The sequence below is a fragment of the Cetorhinus maximus genome, chromosome 3, assembly GCF_964194155.1.
Source record: "Cetorhinus maximus chromosome 3, sCetMax3.hap1.1, whole genome shotgun sequence".
Taxonomy (NCBI): Eukaryota; Metazoa; Chordata; class Chondrichthyes; order Lamniformes; family Cetorhinidae; genus Cetorhinus; species Cetorhinus maximus.
In genome coordinates, this window is record NC_135881.1 from 45,088,960 (window position 1) to 45,115,392 (window position 26,433).

Genomic DNA, 26,433 nt, shown 5'->3' on the forward strand with positions numbered 1-26,433 from the left:
AAAACCTTGGAACTCCCTGTGGGTGTTCCTGAAATAGATGGAATGCAGCGGTTCAAGAATTGTCCTTCTCAAGGGCAATTAGGGACGGGCAATATATGCTGGCCTAGCCAGCATCGCCCACACCCCATGAACAATTTTTTAAAAAGGACACAAAATTAGCATGTAGGGACAACAAGCAATTAGGAAGATAAATGGCCTGTTGGCCTTTATTACATTGAAATTGGAGTACATGAACCAAGAAGCCTTGCAGCAATTGTACAGAACTTTGGTGAGGTCACACTTGTAATACTGTGTTTAGTTTTGGTCTCGATATTTAAGGAAGGATCTAGTTGCATTGGTGGCAGTAGAGTGAACGTTCACTGGATTGATCCCTGGGATAAGAGGATTGTTGAGATTGATTGTCCTGTGATGAGAGGCTGAGTAAATTGGGCCTATATTCTCTGGAGTTTAGAAGAATGCGAGGTGATCTCATTGAAACATACACTATTCTGAAGGGTCTTGACAGGGTGGACACTGAGAAGTTGTTTCCCTTGGCTGGGGTACCTAAAGGGATGATCATTTAGGACTGGGATGAGAAAGTTCTTGTGATTGTGAATCTTTGGAATTCGCAAGATTGTGAAGGATGAAGATTGTGGATGCTCCATCATTGAACATTATTTAAGGCTGGGATAGACAGATTTTTGATGTCTCAGGGAATCAAGAGATATGGTGTGTAGGTAGGAAAGTGGAGATGAAACCCAAAATCAGCCATGATGGTATTGAATGGCAGAACAGGCTTGATGGGCCATATTGTCTACTCCTGCTCCTACCTCTTGTGCGTTCTTATGTTGAGTGTCACCAGCTGTAGTTCCCATCTTTTGTTGGGTCTATGTCATCATTAGCATATGTAGATTTCTATAGGCTCCTTTGTTCCATAACTAAACAGCTTATCTGGTGTCCTGATTTCAAGAAATTATTTATGTGTATATATAGTTGTAAAAAGTGACCAGTACAATGATAGCATAAATTTACTTTCGTCTAAGTTTATATGCATAAGACTTGTGTACAACAAATCTTGCGCATGCCAGGTTGTTGTATTCCTGGATCCAATAATGCAGTAAAAGGAGCTGATTTGACAGTAATGAAGCCAGGTTGTACAGAATATTGAAACCCGTTTTGTGCTATAAATGGGGTTATTGTTAATTTGCTTACTCTCTCAAAGTCTCCCTGTCTGGCCTCCAAACATGTAGGAACTTTTGTCAAATATCACAAATACTCGAGTGTTTGTGCTACTCAATAAATGCTTTCACTTCACTGTTGTGTTTGTGGTTAGCAGCCTGTAAAACCAGTCAAGCATTTGTTGCTTTGGTGATGGTCATACGATAGAAATGGTTCTCCTCAGACCCACAAGGTAATTTAGGGTAACCTTCAATAGCTCAGATGTCAGATTAGATTAATGAAAAGGAAAAGAAAGGAAGTAACTGTTTCTGACATTCGCTACCTTGTAGATCCACTGCCAACCCACTTGGGATGGTGGTAAGAATTACAGAATTGTCAAATTGCTTAGCTCAAATATTATTTCCCTTGACAGGAATGAGGAATTTGAATAGAGTTTTAATTTATAATGCTTTATAACATGCATTAAATTCTTTGAACCTTATCTATCACGATTTTACAGGGGAGGAGGAATTATGACTGTGAAATAATCCTTACAGCTGTTCGGTTCATGGGTTCAGATTGGTATTTGAATCCTCGTTCTAATATTAAACTGCTTCCCTTCACATAGGAATTATTGAAATCAGGGAAATGAATAAGCGGAGTAGATGCATCTCCAGACCAACTTGGAACTTTACTTTGATTTGGGCTCAGAGAAAGAGGGGGAAAGAGACCAATGCCCATTCTTAGCTGGATCAGCTAGAACAGAAATGCTAACTTTTTTGATTTCTTCCATCATAGTTATTCTCATATGATGGATTAACCAAGTAGAGCCCTTGGCAAATACTTGTGGTAAACAGCATGAAGAATTCATGTGCTGAATAATATTCTAAGGACAAAGTGATGTCAGGCTGCACATCTTGATCCCGACCTCAGGAGAATGTTTTTTCTATAATATAATTTTTTTCCCCTTTCCCACACTGGCCGTCCTGATAGCGTCTCTGAGTGAGACAGTCAATTAACACTCAGTTTTGACTAATTTTATACTTTTATCATCTGCTTGCTCACAATTAAAAATCAACAGAAGATGACCAAAAAAAAAATAAAGAGGAAGAAAATAAACTTTGAGGGTAAACTAGCAAGTAAGATAAAAATGGACAGTATGAGCTTCTTTAAATATATAAAAAGGAAGAGAGAGTCAATATTGGCCCCTTAGAAAATGAGGCTGGGGAAATAATAATGGGGAACCAGGAAATGGCAGAGGAGTTGAATAAATACTTTGCATCAGCTTTCACGGTAGAAGACACTAATAGCATGCCAAAAATACTAAATAATCATGGGGCAAAATGGTGGGAGAAAATAAATACAATAACTATCACTAGAGAAAAAGTACAAGGGAAACTAATGGGACTAAAGGCCGATATGTCACCTGGCCCTGATGAGTTGCATCCTAGGATATTAAAGGAAATAGCTGCAGAGAAAGTGGATGCACTGGTAGTAATCTTCCAAGTATCCTTAGATTCTGGAAAAACCCCAGAGGATTGGAAAACTGCCAATGTAACATCCTTATTCAAAAAGGGAGGGAGACAAAAAACAGGTAACTATAGGCTAGTTAGCTTAACATCCGTCATTGCCAAAATGATTGAGTCTGTTATAAAGGACATAATAGCAGAGCATTTAGAAATGCATAATATAAGCAAACAGAGAAAGCATGGCTTCATGAAGGGGAAATTATGCCTGGCAATTTTATTAGAATTCTTTGAGGACATAACAAGCAGGATGGATAAATGGGAACCAGTAGATGTAATATAGTTGGATTTCCAAAAGGCGTTCAGCAAGGTACCACACATAAGGCTACTTAATAAGCTAAGAGCCCATGGTGTTGGAGGTAGTATATTCACATGAATAGAGGACTGGCTAACTAATAGAAGACAGAGAGTTGGGATATGGGGGGAATTTTCAGGATGGCAACCTGTGGAGTGCCACAGAGATCAGTGCTGGGGCCACAATTATTTCCAATATATATTAATGACTTGGATGAGGGAAATGAATGTACTCTCGCCAAGTTTACGGATGACACAAAAATAGGTGGGATGGCAAGTGGTGAGGATGACACAGAGTCTACAGAGGGATATAGACAGGTTAAGTGAGTGTGCAAAAACGTGGCAGATGGAATATATGGGAAAATGTGATGTTATGCACTTTGGCAGGAAGAATAGAGGAGCTGAATATTACTTAAATGGAGAAAGATTGCAGAAAGCTGCAGCACAGGGATTTGGGGGTCCTTGTGCGTGAATGACTAAAAACTAGCATACAAGTTCAAAAATAAAAACAAAAAGCTAAAAGCTACTGCGGATGCTGGAAATCCAAAACAAAAACAGAATTACCTGGAAAAACTCAGCAGGTCTGGCAGCATCGGCGGAGAAGAAATCAGTTAACGTTTCGAGCCTTCATGGCCCTTCGGCATACAAGTTCAGCAGGTAATAGGTAAGGCAATTGGAATGTTGGCCTTTATTTCAAAGGGAATGGAGTATAAAACTAGGGAAGTCTTGTTAAAGCTATACAAGGCACTAGTTAGACCACACCTAGAATACTGTGAACAGTTTTGGTCCCCTTATCGAAGGAAAGATATACTGGCATTGGAGGCAGTCCAGAGAAGGTTCACTAGGTTGATCCTGGGCATGAAGGGATTTTCTTATGAGGAGAGGTTGAGTAGGTTGGGCCTGTACTCATTGGAGTTCAGAAGAATGAGAGGCGACCTTATTGAAACAAACAAGATTCTTAGGGGGCTTGACAGGGTAGATGCTGAGAGGTGTTTCCTCTTGCTGGTGAGTCTTGGACCAAAGGGCATAATCTCCAAGTGAGGGGTCGCCCATTTAAGACATAGATGAGGAGGAATTTCTTCTCTGAGGGTTGTTAAGCTGTGGAATTCTTTACCACAGAGGACTGTAGAGGCTGGGTCATTAAGTATACTCAAGGCTGAGATTGACAGATTTTTAATCAGATAAGGAAATCAAGGGTTATGGGAAAAAGGCAGGAAAATGGAGTTGAGGATTATCAGATCAGCCATGATTTCATTGAATGGCGGAGCAGACTCGGTGGTCCGAATGGCCTACTTCTGCTCCTACATCTTATGATCTAACTGTTAAGATTTGGACTCATGCAGCTCGTTGTGGTAAGGGAATTAGTCATGTTTGTTTGGGCTGTACCACTCAGTCACTTTAGAGTAAAGACTTTAACAAATTTGTGGAAGATTCTTGAGGTTGAACTGTCATCCTTGTGCTGAATTTTAACTTGATGGATAACATAAGAAAGTTTTAATCTAGTTTTATGTAGAGGATAAAAATAACGGAGACATGGTCACCTCACAAAATGATCTCATGCATTTTAAAAGTAATATAATTCAAAATAAAATTGATGGAAAACTCTTATTTACCAAGAATGATGAATTTTGTTACAAATAATTTATTGCCATATTGTTTGTATTTAAAAATATATAACTATATTTTACAAAAGCTTTTTATGGCAAGTCTAACCTGGTCTTTATGTACCTCTCGTCTGGACCTGGAAAAATTTATTAATTTTGCTTCCAATTTCCACCCCTCCATTATTTTCACATGATTCATCTCTCACATTTCCCTTCCCTTCCTTGACCTCTCTGTCTCAATTTCTGGTGATAGACTGTCCACCAATATTTATTACAAGCCTACCAACTCCCACAGCTACCTTGACTACAACTCCTCACACCCCGCTTCCTGTAAGGACTCCATCCCATTCTCTCAGTTTCTTCGCCTCCGCCGCATCTGTTCTGATGATGCCACTTTCAAAAACAGTTCCTCAGACATGTCTTCCTTCTTCCTTAACCGAGGTTTTCCACCCACGGTAGTTGACAGGGCCCTCAACCGTGTCCAGCCCATCTCCCGCGCATCCGCCCTCACACCTTCCTCTCCCTCCCAGAACCATGATAGGGTCCCCCTCGTCCTCACTTATCACCCTACCAGACTCCGCATTCAAAGAATCATCCTCCGACATTTCCGCCAGCTCCAGCATGATGCCACCACCAAACACATTTTCCCTTCACCCGTGGCATTCCGCATGGATCGTTCCCTCCAGGACACCCTGATCGTTCCCTCCGGGACACCCTGATCCACTCCTCCAACACCCCCTACACCTCAGCCCCCTCCCACGGCACCTTCCCATGCAGAAGGTGCAACACCTGCCCCTTTACTTCCCCCCCTCCTCACTGTCCAAGGACCTAAACACTCCTTTCAAGTGAAGCAGCATTTCACTTGCACTTCTCTCAATTTAGTGTACTGCATTCGCTGCTCCCAATGCGGTTTCCTCTACATTGAAGAGACCAAATGCAGACTGGGTGACCACTTTGTGGAACCCCTTCGGTCTGTCCGCAAGCATGACCGAGACCTCCCTGTCGCTTGCCATTTCAACACACCACCCTGCTCTCATGCCCACATGGCTGTCCTTGGCCTGCTGCTTTGTTCCAGTGAAGCTCAACGCAAACTGGAGGAAAAGCACCTCATCTTCCAACTAGGCACTTTACAGCCTTCCAGACTGAATATTGAGTTCAACTTTAGATCATGAACTCTCTCCTCCATCCCCACCCCTTTTCCGATCCCCCCTTTTCCCAATAATTTATATATATTTTTCTTTTCCCACCTATTTCCATTATTTTTAAATGTATTTCTATCCATTGTTTTATCTCTACCTTTTAGCCTATTTCCATCCCTTCCCCCCGCCGCACCCCAACTAGGGCTACCTGTACCTTGCTCATCCTGCTTTCTACCCTTAATGTCACCATTAGCACATATCTTAGCTAATATCACCACCACCAACACCTCTTTGTTCTTTTGTCAATAACATCTTTTGGCAATCTCCACTTATCAATGGCCCTCTATCCAGCTCTACCTGTCCCACCCCACCTTAAACCAGCTTATATTTCACCACATTTCTATTTTTCCTTAGTTCTGATGAAGAGTCACTCGGACTCGAAACGTTAACTGTATTCCTCTCCGCAGATGCTGTCAGACCTGCTGAGTTTTTCCAGGTATTTTTGTTTTTTTCTGGTCTTTATGTAGTTGCATTTCAGAATAATTTGTATTTCTTGAACAAAGCATAAAATGCAGTTATATAGTGAGCTCTCAAATGTACTAACTTGGGTATCAGTCGGGCCTGTTAACAATTAACAAGTAGCTGGTTTTGATTTGCACACTATCATTTGATGTTACATCAAGAATAAGGTTGCACAGTGTTGAAAGGTTTGAACTATTCTTGTGTTAGCATCAAAAACGAGGTTTAACACTGAACATTTTTTGCTGATACTTGGGTCTCTGATGTCTATGAAATTACTTATATTGCTGACAAACATGGCAATTAACTGTTCTAGCTCTTATTAGCTGTTCCCATATTGAGTTAAACAGTTGCAGGAGTCGATGTCTAACTTGAGAAAACCTTAATGTGAGTAAACCTGTCAGCTTGCTTTTCATTGTGAACTTTTATGTTTGTGTTAAAAATGGTAGCTTTTGGTCCACTAAATATGAAAATGTTTTAAAACACTTCCTGCAAATGTAATCACCAGTATCCTAAACCATAATATTTACCTTAATAATCGTGTACTGTGAGTAGCACTATCTAGAGTATAACAGAAAATAAGACTTGGCTTGTGCTTCCCTGTTTCTGCACAGCAGGTGAAAAGGTGATTCACTTTCCATTAAATATGACTGAAACATTTATGAATTGTATATTTGTACTATGAAAATGCCTGGAATGCATTAACATGGACAGTATTGTGTTTAGTCTATGCATCTTGCCAACATTCGCATCAAATTTTGCTCCTAACTTTGTAAAATTGGCAAAGTTACATTATGTTTTGCAGAATACCTAGAATTAGTAAACATTTAAAAACCATGTCAGCTTTATTTTGTCTAAGGAAATGCATCTGAAAAATTGACCTCTGTTCCAAACAGTACTGGTTATGTTACCACACATTTATCAGTTATCACTCTGATCAAGAAATGTTGAAATGACTGCTACGGCATACTGTCCAAATACTATTAAACCTACTGTAATGGTATATCATAATTAGACTTGTGGCCTATAACATCCAGATGTAGAGGGAAAATATAATTTGGATAAGGTGGAATAACATAATTTTATTTTTTGGGGGTGCTAGCCTGATTTTGCAGTGTCCCACATTGCTCAGTTTTTTCAAGCCTGGGAAGAATTGCGTTAAGTAGCGCCTTTCACAACCCCGATATCCGAAAGCACTTCACAACTGTTGAAGTACTTTTAAAATGCTGCAAGTAGGCAAATGTGGGAACTAATTTGCATATATCAAGGCCTCACAAACAATAGTGAGTTAAATAATCAAATCACTTGTTTAGTGATATTGGTTGAGACATAAATATTTGCTAAACTCTTGAACTCCCCTTGCTCTTCTTTCAGTACTACCATGTATCTTTTATACACCGAGGAGATGGGGCCTTAGCTTAACACCTCATCCAGGAAAAGGCATCTCGGACAACACAGCACTTCCTCAGTATTGCACTAAAATGTCAGCAAATGTATGGGCATGTCCTGAATTATGTCATTTTACGTGTTTATGTTACCTTATTAGTTCTAGGTTGCTAGGCTATTGATTAGACCATACAGTGCCTGCAAAGATTTTCAGAGAAATATTTTGAGCAATTTAATTTGTTGTCTGTTTCATTTAAAACTGTTTCCTGTCCTGGTTCCATTCTTGTCTATCTAATCGTAGCCAGAGAGTCGCTTGCAATGGCTACTCTTCCTGCTCCTATCATTATCTATCCTATTCCTATCTATTCCTATCCTACCATTATCTCTGTCCCTCAAGGATCGATCCTTGCCCCCCGCAACCCCCTCCAACTTCTATTTCTCATCTAGATAATGTCCTTGAGCGACATCAGCATTAGTTTTCACATATACAGTGAAGACACCCAGCTTTACCTCACCACCACCTCTCTCGACTCCTCTAATTCTTGTTAAATTATCAGATTGCTTATCCGACATCCATTATTGGATGATCGGAAATTGAACAATTGCGAAGTCTGAAGCCATTGTTTTTGGTCCTTGGTCCAAACTCTGTTCCCTAGCTGCTGATTCCATCACTCTCCCTGGCAATAGCCTGAGATTAAGCCAGTCTGTTCACAACCTTAGTGTCATGTTTGATCCCGAGCTGAGCACCCAACTTCACATTTATTCCAGAAGTAAGACTGCCTATTTCCACCCCCATAAGAATCCCTCTCTGGCGTTGCCCTTCTCTTTCTCTGTAATCTCATCCAGCCACAAAATCCTCAGAGACACCTGTGTTTATCTAACTTTGGCCACTTGTGCACCCCCCCGCCCACCCGCATCTTAATTGTTCCGCCATTGATGGCTATGCCCTCAGCTGCCTTGGCCCCAAGCTCTGGAATGTCGCCCCCCATACACCTCTCCACATCTCTACTTTCTTTCCTCCTTTAAGACGCTCCTTAAAACCTACCTCTTGGACCATGCATTCAGTCAGCTGACCCCTTATCTCCTTTGTGGCTCAGTGGCATATTTTGCTGTACAATGTTCTATGAAGCACCTTGGGACATTTCGTTATATTTGTATAGCACCTTTAATGTAAGTTGTTATTGCTGATTCTTGGTAGTTTTTGTACCTGTTTCCAAATGGGTGGATTTGCTGTGTTCAGTTGTGATTTTGTGCTGTTTTAAGTCAATTAGATGCATTTTGTAGGTGTGACATGAATCTGACAGATGTCAGTGTGACATTGTCATACTTTTAATTGCGGTAGGCACATACTGCGCATGCACACAGCCAGAAAAGGAAAGACTTTGCATTTATATAGTGCTTTTCACAACCTCAGGACATCCAAAAGTGCTTTATAGCTAATGAAATATTTTTGAAGTATAGTTCACTGCATATCCTCTCTCTTTCTTCATTTTAAAACTTTTGAAATTTTAATGTTTGATAAAATTTGTAAATGCTAACTCGACCTTATTGGACACTTAGAGTCAGGTTCTACAAGTATGGTAACGACAAACAGCCCTGCTTAGCATCACCCCATCACCTCCCTCGACCCCTCCACTGCCTCTGGGTTGTGAGACTGCTTTTCCGACATCAGTCTTGGTTGAGCTGCAATTTCCTCCAATTAAACATTGGAATGACCAAAACCATTGTATTTGGCCTTATCATATTTGTCCCTTACCACCAATTCCATCCCTCTCTGTGACTATTGTCTCGGGCTTAACTAGACAATTTGCATCCTCGCCGTCCCACTTGACCCTGGGCTGAGCTTCTAATCCTCGTGCCTTTGATATTTTCGTACTTTTGATTTTGATACCTATGGACTTAGGTGCTCTCCTGGCTGTTAAATTGTTGGTTCAAGATGGCTCCTGGGCAGTCAGCTGCTTAGGGAGCTCCCAGTTGTGCACCTCAGTGCTTGGCCAACTGCTGCCATACTTGGCCCTTTCTCCCCAAATCTCCCCATTCCACTATTTACATTCCCCTGGCTCTAACAGTTGGTGTATTTTAGCCTTAATTTCAAGTTAACTGCAAATTTCAAGTTAATTGCCAGTTTCAACTGTTGCTGCCCATCGCAATATCTGCTCACTGCTGTCTTCAGTGAGTTCTGGGCCTTCTCTCAAATTTTGGCTCTCAAGTCCCAGATTCTGCCCACTTCTCTGAACCTCAGGCCTTCGCTTCTGCACTGGACTACACAGGATTACATTGCAAGTCTCAGCTGCTCTGCCTCTGATTTGCTGCTCTGTTGCTTATATTCTTAAGTATCCTTGATCACCCTTCAGCCCTTACCCCACTGCCACTGTGATGGAGCATTTGAGGGATTCACTCCCCTGATGAGCCTGTGATTGGTTGGACTGGTCCTTCTGGTTTGTTAGCTTCAGTCAGTCTAGTTCCTGGCCAGGATAATACTGTCCTGGACTGAAGTGCATCTCTCTCTCACTTCTGGATAGCATGGTGAGCTCTAACTTTGTAGTCACCTTCTGTCCTGCAATGGATTCTGCACTCCTCCAAGATCTTCAATCTTCAATGGAATTTTTCCATCAGTGCATCCTGTGGTTCTCCATCCTTTTAAGTAGCTTCTGGATTTGATTCACCCACCACACCTGTCTCTGAATTTGGGCAAAACTTCATCGATATTCCAAACAGACTGCACTGACCTCTGTCAACTTTAACTCAACATGGGAATTATCACTTAAACTCTGTATTCTCTTCTAATATTTTCTCACAGTTCCCTATTCACTACTCGGATATATAAAACCTAATTGTAGCTTAATTTTTTACTGTGTCCATTTGTGTGCACCTTTTGGTTGAGTAGGTTCAAGGCTGGGATGGACAGATTGTTGATCTCTCAAGGAATCAAAGGATATGGTAGAAGGTGGGAATGCAGATCGAGGCAGAAGATCAGCCATGATCATATTGAATGGTAGAGGAGGCTAGAGGCCTTATGGTCTATTTCTGTTCCTATTTCTTTTGTTCTTAAGGCATCTCTTAAAACTCCCTTTTCCCTGTTTCCCCCATCCTCACCCCCAACATCAAGGGCAAGTAGCTCATGGATTTCATTGTCACCAAGATTGAGATCATCTGATCAACTACCTCTGCTAGTATTCCAGTACCCTCCCAACTGCGTGGGGCTGTTCTCACCTGGTTCCATTCTTATCTATCTAATCGTAGCCAGAGAATCACTTGCAAAGGCTTTTCTTCCCATTCTTGCATCGTTACCTTAGGTATCCCCCAAGGAGCTATCCTTGGTCCTTCCTGTTTCTCACTTAGATGCTGCCACTCAGCAACATCGTTCAAAAACAAGCCAGTTTTCACATGTATGCTAATGGACACTCAGTTCTACCTCACCACCGCCTCTCTTGACCTCTGCACTGTCTCTAAATTGTTACACTGTTTGTCTGACATCCAGCACTAGATGAGCAGAAATTTCCAGCAAATAAATACTGGGAAGACTAAAGCTGTTGTGTTTGGTCTCCTGCTATAATTTCTGTCCCCCTAACGACTAACTGCATCCTTCAACCTGACAACTGTCTGAGGCTGAACCAGACTGTTAGCAAATTTGGTGTCATATTCGACCCTGTGGTGAACTTCCCACCACATATCTGCACCATCACTGCAACTTATTTCCACCTCCGTAATGCTGCTCAACTGTGTCCCTATTTCAGCTCATCAGCTGCTGAAACCCTGATCTGTGACTTTATTATCTCTAGACTTGACTATCTCAATGTATTCCTGGTCAGAATCCCACATTCTATCCTTCATAAATTTGTTGTCATCCAAAATTATGCTGCCTGTGTCCTTATTTGCACTAAGCCCCGTTCCCTGACAACTTGAAATTCACTGTGACTTATATTGGCCCCCTATTAAGCAACACCTGATGCTTGTCTTCAAATCCCTTCATGGCCTTGCCTCTCCTTATCGCTGTCATCTCTTCTAGCCTTATAACTTCATGACATATCGGACCTTCTCTAATTCTGGCCTCTTGAGCATCCCGGCTTTTGATCACTCCATCATTGGTGGCCATTTCTTCAACTTCAAAGACCCTCAACTGCAGAATTCCCTCCCTAAACTCTTGACCTTCGTTCGTCTCTTTCTTCTTTAAGATGCTCCTTAAAACTTACTTCTTTGACCAAGCTTTTGTTAATCTGTCCATATATCTCCTTAGAAGATCATAAGAACACAAATAGAAGCAGGTGTAAACTACTTGATCGCTCAAACCTGCTCTGCCATTTGATACAATCACAAATGATCTTCGACCTCAACTCCACTTTCCTGCCCGTTCCCCACATCCTTTGATCTCTGGGAGATGAAAAATCTGTCTCAGCCTTAAATATATTCAATGATGGAGCGTCCATTAACCATCTGAGGCAGACAATTCCAAAGATTCTCAACCCTCCAAGTGAAGAAATTTCTCCTCATCTAGTCCTAAATGATCAACGCCTTAACCTAATGCTGTGCCCCCATGTTCCAGATTCCTCAGCCAGTGGAAAGGACCTCTTAGTGTCTACCCTGTCAAGCCCCTTCATAATGTATATTTTAATAAAATCACCTCTCATCTTCTAAACCCTGAAGAATTGAGGCCCAGTTTACTCAGCTGCTCTTCACAGGACAAACCTTTCATTCCAGGAACTAATCTAGTGAACCTTCACCTGTACCAACTTTTACAACATCAACTTAGTATGTTGAAGAGGCTATATAAATATAAAAAGTTCTGAGATGCTTCACTAGAGCACCAAGCCACAGAGGAGATATTGGAAGAAAAGCTAAAGCTTGGTCAAAGAGGTAGGCCTTAAGTAGTGCCTTGAAGTGCCTCCAAGGCAAGAATGTCATTCCTTAGACACGGAGACCAAAACTGTGCACAATGCTCTAGTTATGATCTCACCAAAGTCCTGTGCAACTGTGGCAAGACTTCCGTGCTGTTGCATTCAAGTCCCCCTGTCAATAAAGGCCAATGTGCCATTTGCCTTGCTAATTGCTTGCTGTATCTGCATGGAATTGTAGGTAGTTAAGTGCCAAATTTTGTTTTGCATGGCTCCTGTGAAACACCTTGGGAGGTGTTGTTATGTAATGACGCTATATAAATACAAGTTGTTGCTGTAGGATCTGTGAGGATTCATCAACCTCACCGTCTGTCTCAGACACCACAAATCCCCTGTAGACAGCGCCTCACTGGAACAGATTCTGAATTAGAGGACATCTATGCTGACAGAACCACAAAACTCTGTGGTCAGTTCTCAGTGAGGTGAGCACTGTTCTTTTGTCACTAACTGCAAAATCCATGGTTTTATTTATTTATATGTGACAGCAGGATAAAATTTATCTGATTCAAGAATATGGGATTGATTCTCATCAACCTGAAATTTTGAGAATAAATTAGTGTTGGTGTCTTTTAATAGTCTCCAGCCTTGGTTTTCCTTTATTATACAGGTCATCATCAAACAGGCCATTTTTAAAGCTCATTATTACATTTTTATCATCTTTGGTAATATTTAGCTTTTCAGCTATCTGAGATAAAAATTATTACTTTGTTAGGAAAAGTAAGGACAGAATCATCCCAGATTTGCACTAAGTGCAGGAGTGGGTGGGGAAAACGACGTTTTACCCGCCAGCCGCATTGGTTACTCTAAAGTGTGTGTCTCTGCGCTAGTGGAGGGTGTGGGTGAGCGCTATGATGGGTCTTCAGGGAGGGTTTCAGTGGATTCCTTTTCTGAGCTTCCCTCATGGACTCTCTTGGCTGTTTCTCAGATGTGCTTGTGAAAACAAGGAAAGATAATTAGTGCATGGCAGTGGCCTGTGAAACAGGACACATCACTCACAGCATGGTTATCTGATGGATGTTGCACTGCTGGATCCTCACTTGGCCGAGCACCGCTTCTCAATCCGTATCATTCCAAACCTATGCACTCAAGGGAATGTGCCGTTTCGATGGTGGGCGGGCTCTCATTCACCCACCATGCCATCACCTTGCCACTTCATCACGCTGGGTGCCATGTGTGCAGCCACGCGCACACCTCTCAGCACTTCCAGCCCAGGATTGTCACATGGAAGACAGGATGGCCCCAAAAGGCAATAAGATTGCAGCCCCCCTGGTTTAGTGACATGTCCCTCGAGCTGTGGAGGCCCGCCATGATGTCCTCTACCCCTGCTCTGGCCACAGGAGGAGCAGAGAATCACCAATCCGGCTTGGGAGGCAGTGGCAACAGTGGTCAGCACCAGCGCCCTGCAAAAGAGGCAAGCCACCCAGTGCAGAGAAAGGATGAATGACCTCTTCTGTTCCGTCAGGTTAAGTCACCACTCTCAACACTCTCCTCATCATTCTCAACTCTCACACTCACAAACCTATCACACATCCACAGGGCTGTCACTCACTACCAGTTCAAGGGACATCACCATTCACTCTCTCACACACACCTTCATTGTCGTCATTCCGCCCATGGGATCACACATGCCAGGCATGCTTATGGTCTGGCAGGTGTCCCGCTTACACACTCTACATCTCTATTGACGCAGGACAAGCTGGCACACAAGAGGGAAAGATCGCAGGCTGGTGGAGGAATGCCTGAAATCAAGGCTGTCACGGGCTTCGAAAATAGAGCCATTCAGCTGGCCAACAAGGATCTGGACCGTTCCTGCACTGATGGTGAGGTCGGCGGTACTCTACCAAGTAAGGATCCAGCAGTGCAACATCCATCAGCCAACCATGCAGTGAATGATGTGTCCTGTTTCACAGGCCACTGCCAAGTACTAATTATCTCTCCTTGCTTTCCAAGGCACATCAGTGCAACAGCCGGTGGAGAATCAGTCAAGAAAGTCCACGAGGGAAGCTCAGAAGTGGAATCCACTGAAACCCTCCCGGAAGACTTGTCACAGCGCTCACCCACACCCTTCACCAGCGCAGAGTCACGCACCTCAGTGGGACCTAGCTTTAGAGTAGCCTCGGGATCACAAACGGTGAACACATATTTTCTGACCACAGCAGGCGGCGACAGGGACTTCCCAGGTGTGCGGCACTCGGAGTACTGCTGGAGGCCAGAAATTTGCTGAGTCCGGTTCAGATGACGAGCCTCTGGACTCGATCATGCCAAGGTTGCTGGACCTGCAAAGGCAAGCTCGGGAACATCAAGAAGGGATGTCTGCTGCACTCCTTAGATTGCAAAGCATGATGGAGGAGTCTGTCTGCCTTTACTCTGAGGTGTTAGTGCCGGCATGCCAATGCACTGAGGTCAACACTGGTAGGATGGCAGCCGCCATGGGGACCTTGGTCAGGACCTCACTCCTGCAACTGCCTTGCAGGCTGAACTCCATTGCTGATGCCATAGTTGGCTTCCAACAGTGTATTTGCGAGAGGGGTGCGGGCAGCTCGATCTCACTCCAGCTACCCCTTCTCAAGGAGTCAGCCAGGGGCCATCAGGTATCCATAGGGAGGAGGATCAGCAGGTATACCCCCTGGGGTCATCCATCCGGGTGACCCCAGGAGTATCCGGCCCAATTGTATCCCCTCTTCCTGTAACCTCAGCAGCTCCAGATCCACAGGCCGAGGAGACTGCCACTGCCACACAGCAGGACCCCGAAAGCAGGCCTCGGCCCCCCAGAGGACACCCACCAAATCATCACAGACAAGGGCGTTGCAGTCAGCAGGCTGCCTCCACCTCCGGTGTGGATGTCCGGAGTGCACCAAGACACAGTGGCAGGGTCAGGAAAGTTAAGAAATGTAATTTCTGGGCACGGGTGTTAATAACATGTACATTATGTTCACTATTGTAAATAAACTCCCAAGAATGTCTCCCTGCCTATGGCTCCTTGTTCTGATGAGCAGAGTTTGTGTCACTCAGATGTGAAGAAACCTTTCTGCACAAGATAAAGACAGGTGCCTCAGTCCAGGGCCTCTTCCCTGTGCTTTGTGCAGCCTTCACACCAAAGTGATGATCTGGCCTCTTACTCCCTGCATGGGACCTCGGTGGTGCTCGTTATTGCTGCCAGAATGTCGTGGGCAGGCGTCAGAGTTCTGACATTCTCTCTGTGTGCTCTGATCACCTTGAAGTGGGGCTGGCCCATCTCTTCAACATCTGTAACCAGTGACACTGTGCTCGAGAAGGGGTCAGGCGCGGACAAAGGATCAGGTGCTTTTGATGTTTCATGGCTGTGTCTCCATGATATGACCCTGATCACAGAGCGCAAGCGAGCTGCCCTTGTACAGACAGGAGTCAGACATTATCAGAGGCTTTGTGATGATCTGTGGAGTGTCCTCACTGCATGTCGTTATCATCTTCCTGCAATCGAACGACTATTAGGGCCCCCGCTCTGTCTTTGTGACAGGAGCATTATCACCAAGGGTGTGCGCGCTGCTGTAAGCCAGACTGGAGTCAAACACTCACAGATGCAATGTGAGAATCTATGGTGTCTCCTCACTGCATGTCATCATCATCCTCCACAAATCTAGCTGCTATGAGGACCTCCCAAGCACACCTGCCTAGTCTGGTCAGTGCAAGGGCCTCATTGCCTCACCCTCATCACCATCGATGTCCTCCTCATCGGAGGAGACCTCCAGCTCCTCCATCTCCCCCTCAGCCAGCTTCTCTCCCCGTTGCAGCACCAGGCTTTAAAGGGCGCAGCAGGCGACGACATGTGTGATACCCTCTGTGATATTGCAGGTCTGTTCCACCAAGTTGTGAGTTGCAGCATGACCTTGTTATACCTTTGCTCTGCTGCAGTCTGAGGCTGCCACACAGGTGTCATCAGCCACATCCTCTGTGGGCAGCCCTTGTCCCCAGGAGCCAAAGCTGCAGCCTCTGTGGACCCTGCAAGGGTCAGAGATCTGTGACCGACTGAGAATGTAGGAGTTGTGAACACTCCCTGGAAAACATGCGCAGACCTGCAGAATGCGCTTGTGGTGGTCGCACACCAGCTGCACATTCAGCAAATGGAAGCCCTTGCGGCTGGCATAGTTGACTGCTTATTGCAACGGAGATCTGAGCACAACATGAGTGCAGTCGATCGCACCCAGTCGGTGTTCATGTGGGAACACTGAAATCTGGGCAATTCCAATCGCTGTTGCATCCCGGCTCTCTTGGTCCTGGGCGAAATACACAAAGTTGTGTGCCCTTGCAAAGATGGCATCTGTGACCTCATGGATGCATTTGTTGGTGGAGGCTTGTGATGTCCCACAGAGGTCACCTTGGAATCCTGAAAGGAGCCACTAGCGTAAAAATTGAGTGCCGCAGTCACTTTCACGGCCATTGGCAGTGAATGCCCTCCATGTACATTTTCAGTAGTTGGCAGATGCTACCGACCAGTTCCCTAGGCATGCGCAGTCTTCGGCGACACTGGTTGTCGGTTATCTGCAGGAATGAAAAGCGGCATCTATAGACCCTGGGTCTAACTAAGCGCCAACCAACGATGGCTCGCTGTGGCTCTGCAGCAGCGTGTGTCGGAGCCCCAGCCTCCCCTTCTTCCTGAGGATGTTGCTTCTCCATCTGCCCAGTCAGGCACCTCCGTCGCTCTCTTTTCCATTGTCTCTGCTCTCTATGCCATGAGGCATACAATGGGTTCTCCAGGCTCCATGTTCCTGATGTACTCATCCTGCAGGGTGAAAGAGAGAGATGCATGGGTTAGCTTGGGTTTTTAAGAGCCTCTCTTGGTTAAGTCTGAAGGCCTCTTAGTGCATTCTGGAGAGTACTAGCCTATAGCCAGAGATTAGTGCGCTGCATGGCTGCCCAAAACCACAACCACCTCTGCCCCACTCCACCTGATCAATTGACAGCAGCTTTGCCCACTGATCTGCATGCTGTGCTCTCAACTCAGTGCAGGCAATCCTTTAACCCGCACTGCAAGGCTGCACTGTTAGCTTGAACCATGGGGGAGACTGGTCCAAACCGGGGTGATGACATTGCAAGGGGCTGTGAGCACCTTCACCACTGACTGCTCCACGGCCAGCTTTAGGAAGGAGATTGTACAACATGCCCAGTCGTCCAACTGTTCTGCAGTCCACTAAAATGCTCATTAGTTTGCAGTCTGTGCCCAAGAGGTGAAAAGCTCTGGAACACTTGGTGGCATTTTCATACCTCTGCATTGCTTGAGTGGGCAGATAAACTAGAGGCCCAACTCCATGCATGTCCATATGGCTGCTTCTGAACTGTCTCAGCTGCAGAGGAACGGTCACTTTATACAAGGTTTTCCTATTAAGTGGCTTCCTTCCAACTCCCTACCCAACCCCCACATGCTTTGCTCTACCTTCGGCCACTGGGCAGCCTTTGTCCCGTCACCCCGCCCCAAACGCATTTCAACTGCAGGGCAGCCTTTGCCCCCACCCCCAAGTCGGCTCAACCTTGAAGTCCAACAGGCAACCCAGGCGAGCACTGTGTAACGTTACTGTGCAGTCACCTCTGAGCTCCCCTCAAAGTGCAGCCCGCCAAGTGCACGCCTTATACATACTGTTGTGAAACACCATGCAATCATGCCGACATGGGCAGACGATCCAGTGCGGGGGGATGATTCCGGTGAGCTGGCCTTATAATGATATGCAGATGTATTACAATGATGATCCCAACGTCCGATGGCGTGAAACGCAGGTCACCATCGACCGTCTGAGCAGACGATCGCAAACTGGTTTTACGACATCGTGAAACCGGTTTCTGGCCTTCTCACCATGTTGTCCACTCATGTCGCCAAACACACCCAATGCCAGCGGGCACGGAAAATTCCGCCCCTAAGTATTTTTTTTTACTTTCTGTAATTGTTTAGAGCAATTTAAGCTGTTCTTCCTCAAGAAGTGCCACATTTCTATAACTTTGTGCCAAACTCCATTTAAAACTAATGTACCGCCTGTCTGTTGATCAAGCTATAATTCCTCATTAACCGTTAATGCAGATAATTATCGTAATTTTACCCAATTTTCCTCTAATCATTAATTATTGAGTTAAAAATTAAACAAAGCAGCCAAGAGTCACTTAGGGTGCAATTGGGCGCAGATTATCCTCAGAATTGTGCTCATTTTGCAAAGCAAATCTTTTGCTCAGATCAGGTTTCTGCACAAACTTATTGCCTAATGGAGCATAGTTTTAGAATATAATTCAAAAAATTTGTATTAAGATATTCCTTGATATATTTAAAAGTGGCAACATTATACAGTTTTATTAATACAGCTGAAAATCGGCTTTTCAGAAGCAATAGGCATGGAATTTCTCATCCACCACCTGTGAGTAAATGAAAACAACTTTTAAAAAATGAACAATTTATTTGTCACATTGGTGTGCAGCAGTCAGTTTTTAGTAAACAAAAAAAGTCAGCGATTTTAAAAGTTAAATACAATGCCCCTGTGCTCTAACAAATCTTAAAATTAAGAGACAAAAATAGAAAAAGCTGGAAAAACTCAGCAGGCCTAACAGCATCTGTGGAGAGAAAGACAGAGTTAACGTTTCGAGTTCGTATGACTCTTCTTCGAAGTTTTTCCAGCTTTTTCTGTTTTTGTTTCAGATTTCCAGCATCCACATTATTTTGCTTTTATCTTAAAATTAAAAGCCTCTTCCAAGGCCCGCAAGCAGCCGCAATCAGCAGAAGGGTGCCATGGTGATTATTTGGTTTGGGAGTGTGACCAGTGTTGTGGGCGGCCTCCCTTTCAGCGTGATTTTTTTTTTAAACTAGCCTTGTGCAAACTCAATTTGCTGGATCTAATTTGTGAAATTCTTCAATCTTTTAGTTATTGATTTCAGTTGATTTTGGGAAATCTAGTGAAACCTCCAAACCATTATCTGTGGAGGATGTGGGTATTATGTGCAGTTTTTCTGTTCCCTTTTTGATGTTATATACTTTGTCCCTTCCTCCTTCAAGGAACAATATATTATTACCTAATGCTTGAGAGCTGGCAGTCAGATGGGGAATTCAAATTAGGATGATTAACACTGTACATTCAAACTCAAACTCTTTCAATGGGTGTGCAACATAATAAACAGGATTGACAGACCAGCAAGTTTTTCTTGAATCATAAATAAAAACAGAAAATGCTGGAAAAACTCACCAGGTCTGGCATCATCTGTGAGGGGGAAACAGAGTTGACGTTTCAAGTTCGTATGCCTCTTCAAAGCTGAAGAAAGGCAGAAATGTGATGGATTATATACTGTTTGAGAGGTTGAAGCAAAATAGAAGGTCAGGGATAGGTAGGAGCTAAGGAGCAATTTGACAAAGATGGCATGGACACAGGGCAAAGGGAGTGTTAATTGTACTGTTAAAAACTAAGGCAGGTGCTGATAGTGGCATAAAGGTAAGATAGCAGAATGTGTAAATTGCAGAACAAGGGTTAGCAACCTGTGAAAGCAAAACAAAAAATAAAAATAAAAAGGTATTGAAAAGGGGGTGAAGATGGAGGAAAGAGTTCATAGTCTGAAGCTGTCGAACTCACTGTTAAGTCCAGAAGGCTGTAAAGTGCTTAATCGAAAGATGAGGTGCTGTTCCTCCAGTTTGCATTGGGCTTCACTGGAACATTGCCTCAGGCCAAGGCCGGACATATGGGCATGAGAGCAAGATGGTGTGTTGAAATGAAAAGCGACAAGTCTGGGTTGTGCTGGTGGACTGAGCTAAGGTGTTCTGCAAAGCAGCCACCCGGTCTGCATTTAGTCTTCCCAATGCAGAGGAGACCGCATTGGGAGCAGCGAATACAGTAGGCTAAAGAGTCATACGGACTCGGAACTTTAACTCTGTTTCTCTCTTCACAGATGCTGCCAGACCTGCTGAGATTTTCCAGAATTTTCTGTTTTTATTTCAGATTTCCAGCATCCGCAGTATTTTGCGTTTATCTTAAAGTTTTTCTTGTATCTCGTTTCTCTTTGTCCATCATGTGTTTGTCTTTGTTAATTCAGAGTTAAGTTGTCTGTACAGGCAAATGAAGAATTGTCTTTATCTAAACCTTTTCACATCTGGACGTGCCTAAGAATTTAACAACCACTTCACAGAATCACTGAATTTTAACAGCACAGAAGGAGGCCATTCGGCCCATCATTTAAACATCATTTAAAAAGGGAGGCAGAGAGAAAACAGGGAATTATAGACCAGTCAGCCTGACGTCGGTAGTTGGCAAAATTCTAGAGTCCATTATAAAAGATTTAATAGCTGAGCACATGGAAAACAGTGGCAGAATCGGACAGAGTCAGCATGCATTTATGAAAGAGAAATCATGCTTGACAAATCTACTGGAACTTTTGGAGGATGTATCTAGTAGAGTTGATGAGGGGGAGCCAGTGGATGTGGTTTATTTGGACTTTCGGAAGGCTTTCGACAAAGTCCCACATCAGAGATTAGCGTGTAAAATTAGAGTGCATGGGATCGGGGACAGTGTATTGAGATGGATAGAAAACTGGTTGGCAGACAGGAAACAAAGGGTAGGAATAAACGGGTCTTTTTCTGAATGGCAGGCAGTGACTAGTGGGGTACCGCAGGGATCGGTGCTGGGACCCCAGTTATTCACAATATATATGAATGATTTAGCTGAGGAAATTAAATGTAGTATCTCCAAATTTGCAGATGACACAAAGCTGGGTGGGAGAGTGAGCTGTGAGGAGGATGCAGAGATGGACAAGCTGAGTGAGTATGCAAATGCATGGCAGATGCAGTATAATGCGGATAAATGTGAGGTTATCCACTTTGGTAGCAAAAACAGGAAGGCAGGTTATTATCTGAATGGCTATAAATTGAGAGAGGGGAATGTGCAACGAGGCCTGGGTGTCCTCGTACACCAGTCACTGAAGGTAATCATGCAGGTGCAGCTGGTGGTAAAGAAGACAAATGGTATGTTAGCCTTCATAGCCAGAGGATTTGAGTACAGGAACAGGGGTGTCTTGCTGAAATTGTACGGGGCCTTGGTGAGACCACACCTGGAATATTGCGTGCAGTTTTGGTCTCCTTATCTGAGGAAGGATGTATTTACTATAGAAGGAGTGCAGCGAAGGTTTACCCAACTGATTCTTGGGATGGCGGGACTGACATATGGGGAGAGATTGAGTCGATTAGAATTATATTCGCTGGAGTTCAGAAGAATGAGGGGGGATCTCATAGAAACCTATAAAATTCTAACAGGACGAGACTGGGTAGATGCAGGAAGGATGCTCCCGATGGTGGGGGAGTCCAGAACCAGGGGTCACAGTCTGAGGATATGGGGTAGACCATTCAGGACTGAGATGAAGAGAAATTTCTTCACCCAGAGAGTGGTGAGCCTGTGGAATTCGTTACCACAGAAAGTAGTTGAGGCCAAAACATTGTATGCTTTCAAGAAGGAGTTAGATATAGCTCTTGGGGCAAAAGGGATCAAAGGGTATGGGGAGAAAGCGGGAGCAGGCTATTGAGTTGGGTGATCATAATGAATGGCGGAGCAGGTTCAAAGGGCCGAATGGCCTACTCCTGCTCCTAGTTTCTATGTTTCTATGTCTGCACCAGCTCTCCAAATGAGCGTTATGACCTAGTGCCATTGCCCTGCCTTTCCCCGTACTTCTGCACATTGTTTCTGCTTGATTAATCATCTAATGCCTTCACTTAATTATTTTGTTCAAGTGATTGGTAGATAGTGGAGATAATTTAGAGAACAGGCGGGAAGCCGTTCAACCTAAGCAGCCTTCAATCCAAAACCAAAATCCCCCCAACTTCAGTCATTGAGCTTCAATACACAGATAATGCTTGTGTGTCTACTCACTCAGAAACTGAGCTCCAGGTCCTTATCAATGACTCATCTGAAACATAAGAAAATGGGCTTTTCACTGTGTATCCATAAAGCTAAGGTCCTCTTCCAACCAGCTCCATAGCACAACGCATTGCCCCCACTGATTAAGATAACAGCGCGAAGCTGAAAAAATGTGGACCATTTCCCACATCTTGGGAGCTTTCTCTCAATGAAGGCAGACATTAGAGGTAATGATGAATTTCATCTCCTGTGTGCCAGCTGAGCCTTCAACTGACTGAGGAAAAGTATATTTAAGGACCAGGACCTCAAACCTGCAACTAAGGACATGGTTTGCAAGGCAGCAGGAATTCTCACACTCCTGTATGCTTCGGAGACTTTGGCAAGCAAGCACCTCAAAGCACTGGAGAAGTACTACCAGCGGTACCTTCACAAAATCCTCCAGATCCAGTCGCAAGAATGGCAGTCCAACAGGAACATCCTCTTCCAAGGCAACAGGCGCTAATCACTCCAAACCAGCTCCGCTGGGTAGGACGTCATTTGTATGCCTAACACTAGACTCCTGAAGCAACTACTCTACTCTGAACTCGATCCCAGCAAGAGACTCTCAGCAGCACAGCAGAAACGCTTTAAGGATGTCCTCAAAGCATCCCTGAAGAGGCCAAACACCCCCACCGATTTACGGGAGTCCCTGGTTTGTGACTGATCAAAATGGAGAAGGCTCATTTGGGAAAGCACCAAACGCATTAAGAGACTTTGTCCGGAAAAGACACCAGCAAAATCAAAGCATTGGAGAAAGTGCACAAACCTCCAAACAACTCATCTACCTGACTCTTCAAGCACCACCTGCACCTCATGTGGCAGAGTCTGCAGATCGCACATTGGACTTATCAGCCATCTCAGAACCCATTGAACCAGAGCGGAAGCAAGTCATCCTCAATTTCAAGGGATTGCCTCAGAGAACAACAAATGCTTTTTGAAGTTTAGTGATTGTTGTCAACAAATTTGCAAACAGCGAGGCTTCGCAAACAGTAGCTAAATGGCCAGATAATCTTTTTGTCTGTTTTCATATAGAATGAAATATTGATCAGATCATTCCACACTCTGTTCTGTGACCCTTTTAGGTTCAAATCTACATTGACCATTCTTCAAGAGTTCTATTTCTAATCGCTTCTGTACTTTACAGATTCTAAGGTGCGGTGGGGGGAGATGTGGATCTTTTCATTTTCTGCTAGCTTCTCTCACCCTTTGGTGAAGTTATTAGCAGCTTGCTTGAGTTCAGTGGTCGACTTTTTAAAATTCATTCATGGGATGTGAGCATCACTGGCAAGGCCAGTATATATTGCCTATCCCTACTGCCCTTGAGAAGGTGAAGGTGGAACCACCTTCTTGAACCACTGCAATCCATGTGGTGGAGGTACACCCACAGTGCTGTTAGGGAGGGAGTTCCAGGATTTTGACCTGGCGACAGTGAGAAATGGTGAGAGAGTTCCAAGTCAGGATGGTATATGGCTTGGAAGGGAACATGCAGATTGGTGGTGTTCCCATGAGCCATTGTTCTCTAGGTGGTTGAGGTTGTAGGTTTGTAAGGTACTGCCAAAAGGAGCCTTGGTGATTTGCTACTGTGCATCTCATAGATGATACACACTGCTGTCACTGCGCACCAATGGTGAAGGGAGTGAATGTTCAAAGTGGTGGGTGAGGAACTGATCCTTTGTCCTGGATAATATTAAGCTTCTTGAGTGGTGTTGGAGCCGCACTTCGCCAGGCAAGTGGAGAGTATTCCATCACGGTCCTGACATGTGCCTTGTAGGTGGTGGACAGACGTTGGGGAGTCAGGAGGTAAGTTACTCGCCATGGAATCCCAGCCTCTGACCTGCTCTTATACCTACATACTTATATGGTTGTTTCAGTTAAGTTTCTGTTCAACAGTGATCCCCAGGATGTTAATAATGGGAATTCAGTGATGGTAATGCTGTTGAATGTCAAGGGGAGATGGTTAGATTCTCTCTTGTTGGAGATGGTCATTGCCTGGCTCTTGTATTGAACAAATGTTATTTGCCACTTAACAGCCCAAGCCTGAATCTTGTTCAGCTCTTGTTGCATGTGGACACAAACTGTTTCAGTATCTGAGGAGTTGTGAATGGTACTGAACGCTGTGCAATCAGCAAACATCCTCACTTCTCATCTTATGTTGGAGGGAAGGTCATCAGTTACTCTGGTGAATGTGGGAAGGCTATTTGATTGGAGGAGCATTACAATTGAGTCCATTCTTTTCCTTTCCTTTCCTGCTTGGCTTCTACACATGGACACTTCTAGCAGTCTTTATTAGAAAGTGATCATGAGAGGTTGTTGTAGCTGATGTTCCTGTCCTTAACTAAGGAGTATTGATGCAGTTGTTCTGGGCCTGTTGAAGCCTTACAGCTGAAATCAGCTAACTCAGCAGAGAATGAGGACTGAACCTGGGACCTTTGTCATTGGTATGCCTCAGGCATTCATTGACTAGGTTCATTGTAAAATTATGGGAGCTGTTTCAAGGGCATTTAAGAAATTATCTTATTCTTATTTTTAATAAAATAAATCCAAAGTCAGTGACAACGTAAGACCTTTTCATTTTTGAGAAAAAACAAACCGAGGACTCTTGTGGTTAGGGAAAACTGCTTGTTAGCAAAAACTTGCTCCTGTTTCCAATGATTTCCAGTGAGCATGTGCAGGAAACAGGCTCTTAACTGTATCACCGTCATATGCTTGAATGCCAATATGATTGATTGTGGGTCCCTGTTTATAAATTGTTTGGCACATGACTGTATAATCTTGAATTGGAATGTAGCCATAGTTGAATGATGTTTACAAGTTTTGGGAGCATGCAAGGATACAGCACTTGATAAATGTACTCGAAAAATAGATTGGTGTTACATGTTGAAGGACAAGTGCTAATTCTCATGTCTCCTGACCATATTAACCCATTGACAAAGTACAGGGATCACAAATGTTATACAGTGGCAGTGAACATTGTTATCCATTCTTTAAAGAATTAATTGGCTTTCTGAATTAAGAGAATCAGCCACAGCTATTGCATTTGGCAATAGTTTCTTGTGTATGTGAAAGGGATATTGACTTTACAAATAATGAAATAAGTTTGTACCTTTATACTTGGGGAACTCCTTAGCAGATTTTTTTTAACAATCATGGGATGTAGCTGTTGCTGGAAAGCCCAACATTTATTGCCCATTTCTAATTGCCCCTGAGAAAGTGGTGGTGAGCCTCTTTCTTGAACCCCTGCAGTTTGTGTGGTTGTAGATATTCATTTGGCTAAGTTGTGTACATTTTTTATTTGCCTAATAGTTTCACAATTTTTTTGACACTTGATTATTGTTTGTAACTGATGTGGTTCTCGGAATCCTGTGAAATTATCTTCCTCCTCTGCTGTCCCTCCCCAAATTCTCTAAATGAGCTGCTTCATTCATTCAGTTTTGTAGTGTACCACAGTATTACCAGATCTAAGTTATTTCTTGTATTTAAGATGTGATAGCCATGTCATATATAAACATGAATAAACATGACTTTTTTTTGCCAGATGTTTGTTAGGACTTTATTTGATTATGACCCTAATGAGGATAAAGCAATTCCATGTAAAGAAGCTGGGCTTTCTTTCAAGAAGGGAGATATCCTTCAGATCGTCAGCCAGGATGATGCAACTTGGTGGCAAGCCAAACGCGAGTGTGATGCCAATCTGAGAGCAGGACTAATCCCTTCAAAGCAATTCCAAGAGAGGTAATCACTAAGTACACAGCCTTATGACAGTTACAATAATATAACAAACTTCATGAGCATACTTTGGTGCTAAAAATACACATTGGAACGAGGTATCTTAGAAGTCTTTGTTTTCTGATTATATTAATATGAAAGCAGAATGTTTGTGTAGGGTATATAAATAGTAAGCTCAATGCCAAAATAGTTTGGATTTCCTCATATCTGGTTGAAGTAGTTGACAGTAAATGATACCATCAGTGGCATTCCAGTTTTGGAATAGGACAATGGAAAACAGTTTGATGTGCAACACAAAGCTGAGATTTAACAGCTTTTTGGCTCTGCTA

At 43.7% G+C, this 26,433-nt stretch overlaps 1 protein-coding gene across 5 annotated transcripts in view; it reads left to right on the forward strand.

Annotated features, from left to right (window-relative positions):
• Positions 1 to 26,433, forward strand: part of mpp7a (MAGUK p55 scaffold protein 7a) — a 524,619-nt gene that overhangs the window by 369,993 nt on the left and 128,193 nt on the right. For all 5 annotated transcript variants that reach the window (XM_078537871.1, XM_078537888.1, XM_078537875.1 and 2 more), the window contains one exon: positions 25,914 to 26,110. In XM_078537871.1, coding sequence (XP_078393997.1) covers positions 25,914 to 26,110 — 197 coding nt within the window. The remainder of the gene's footprint in view (positions 1 to 25,913; positions 26,111 to 26,433) is intronic.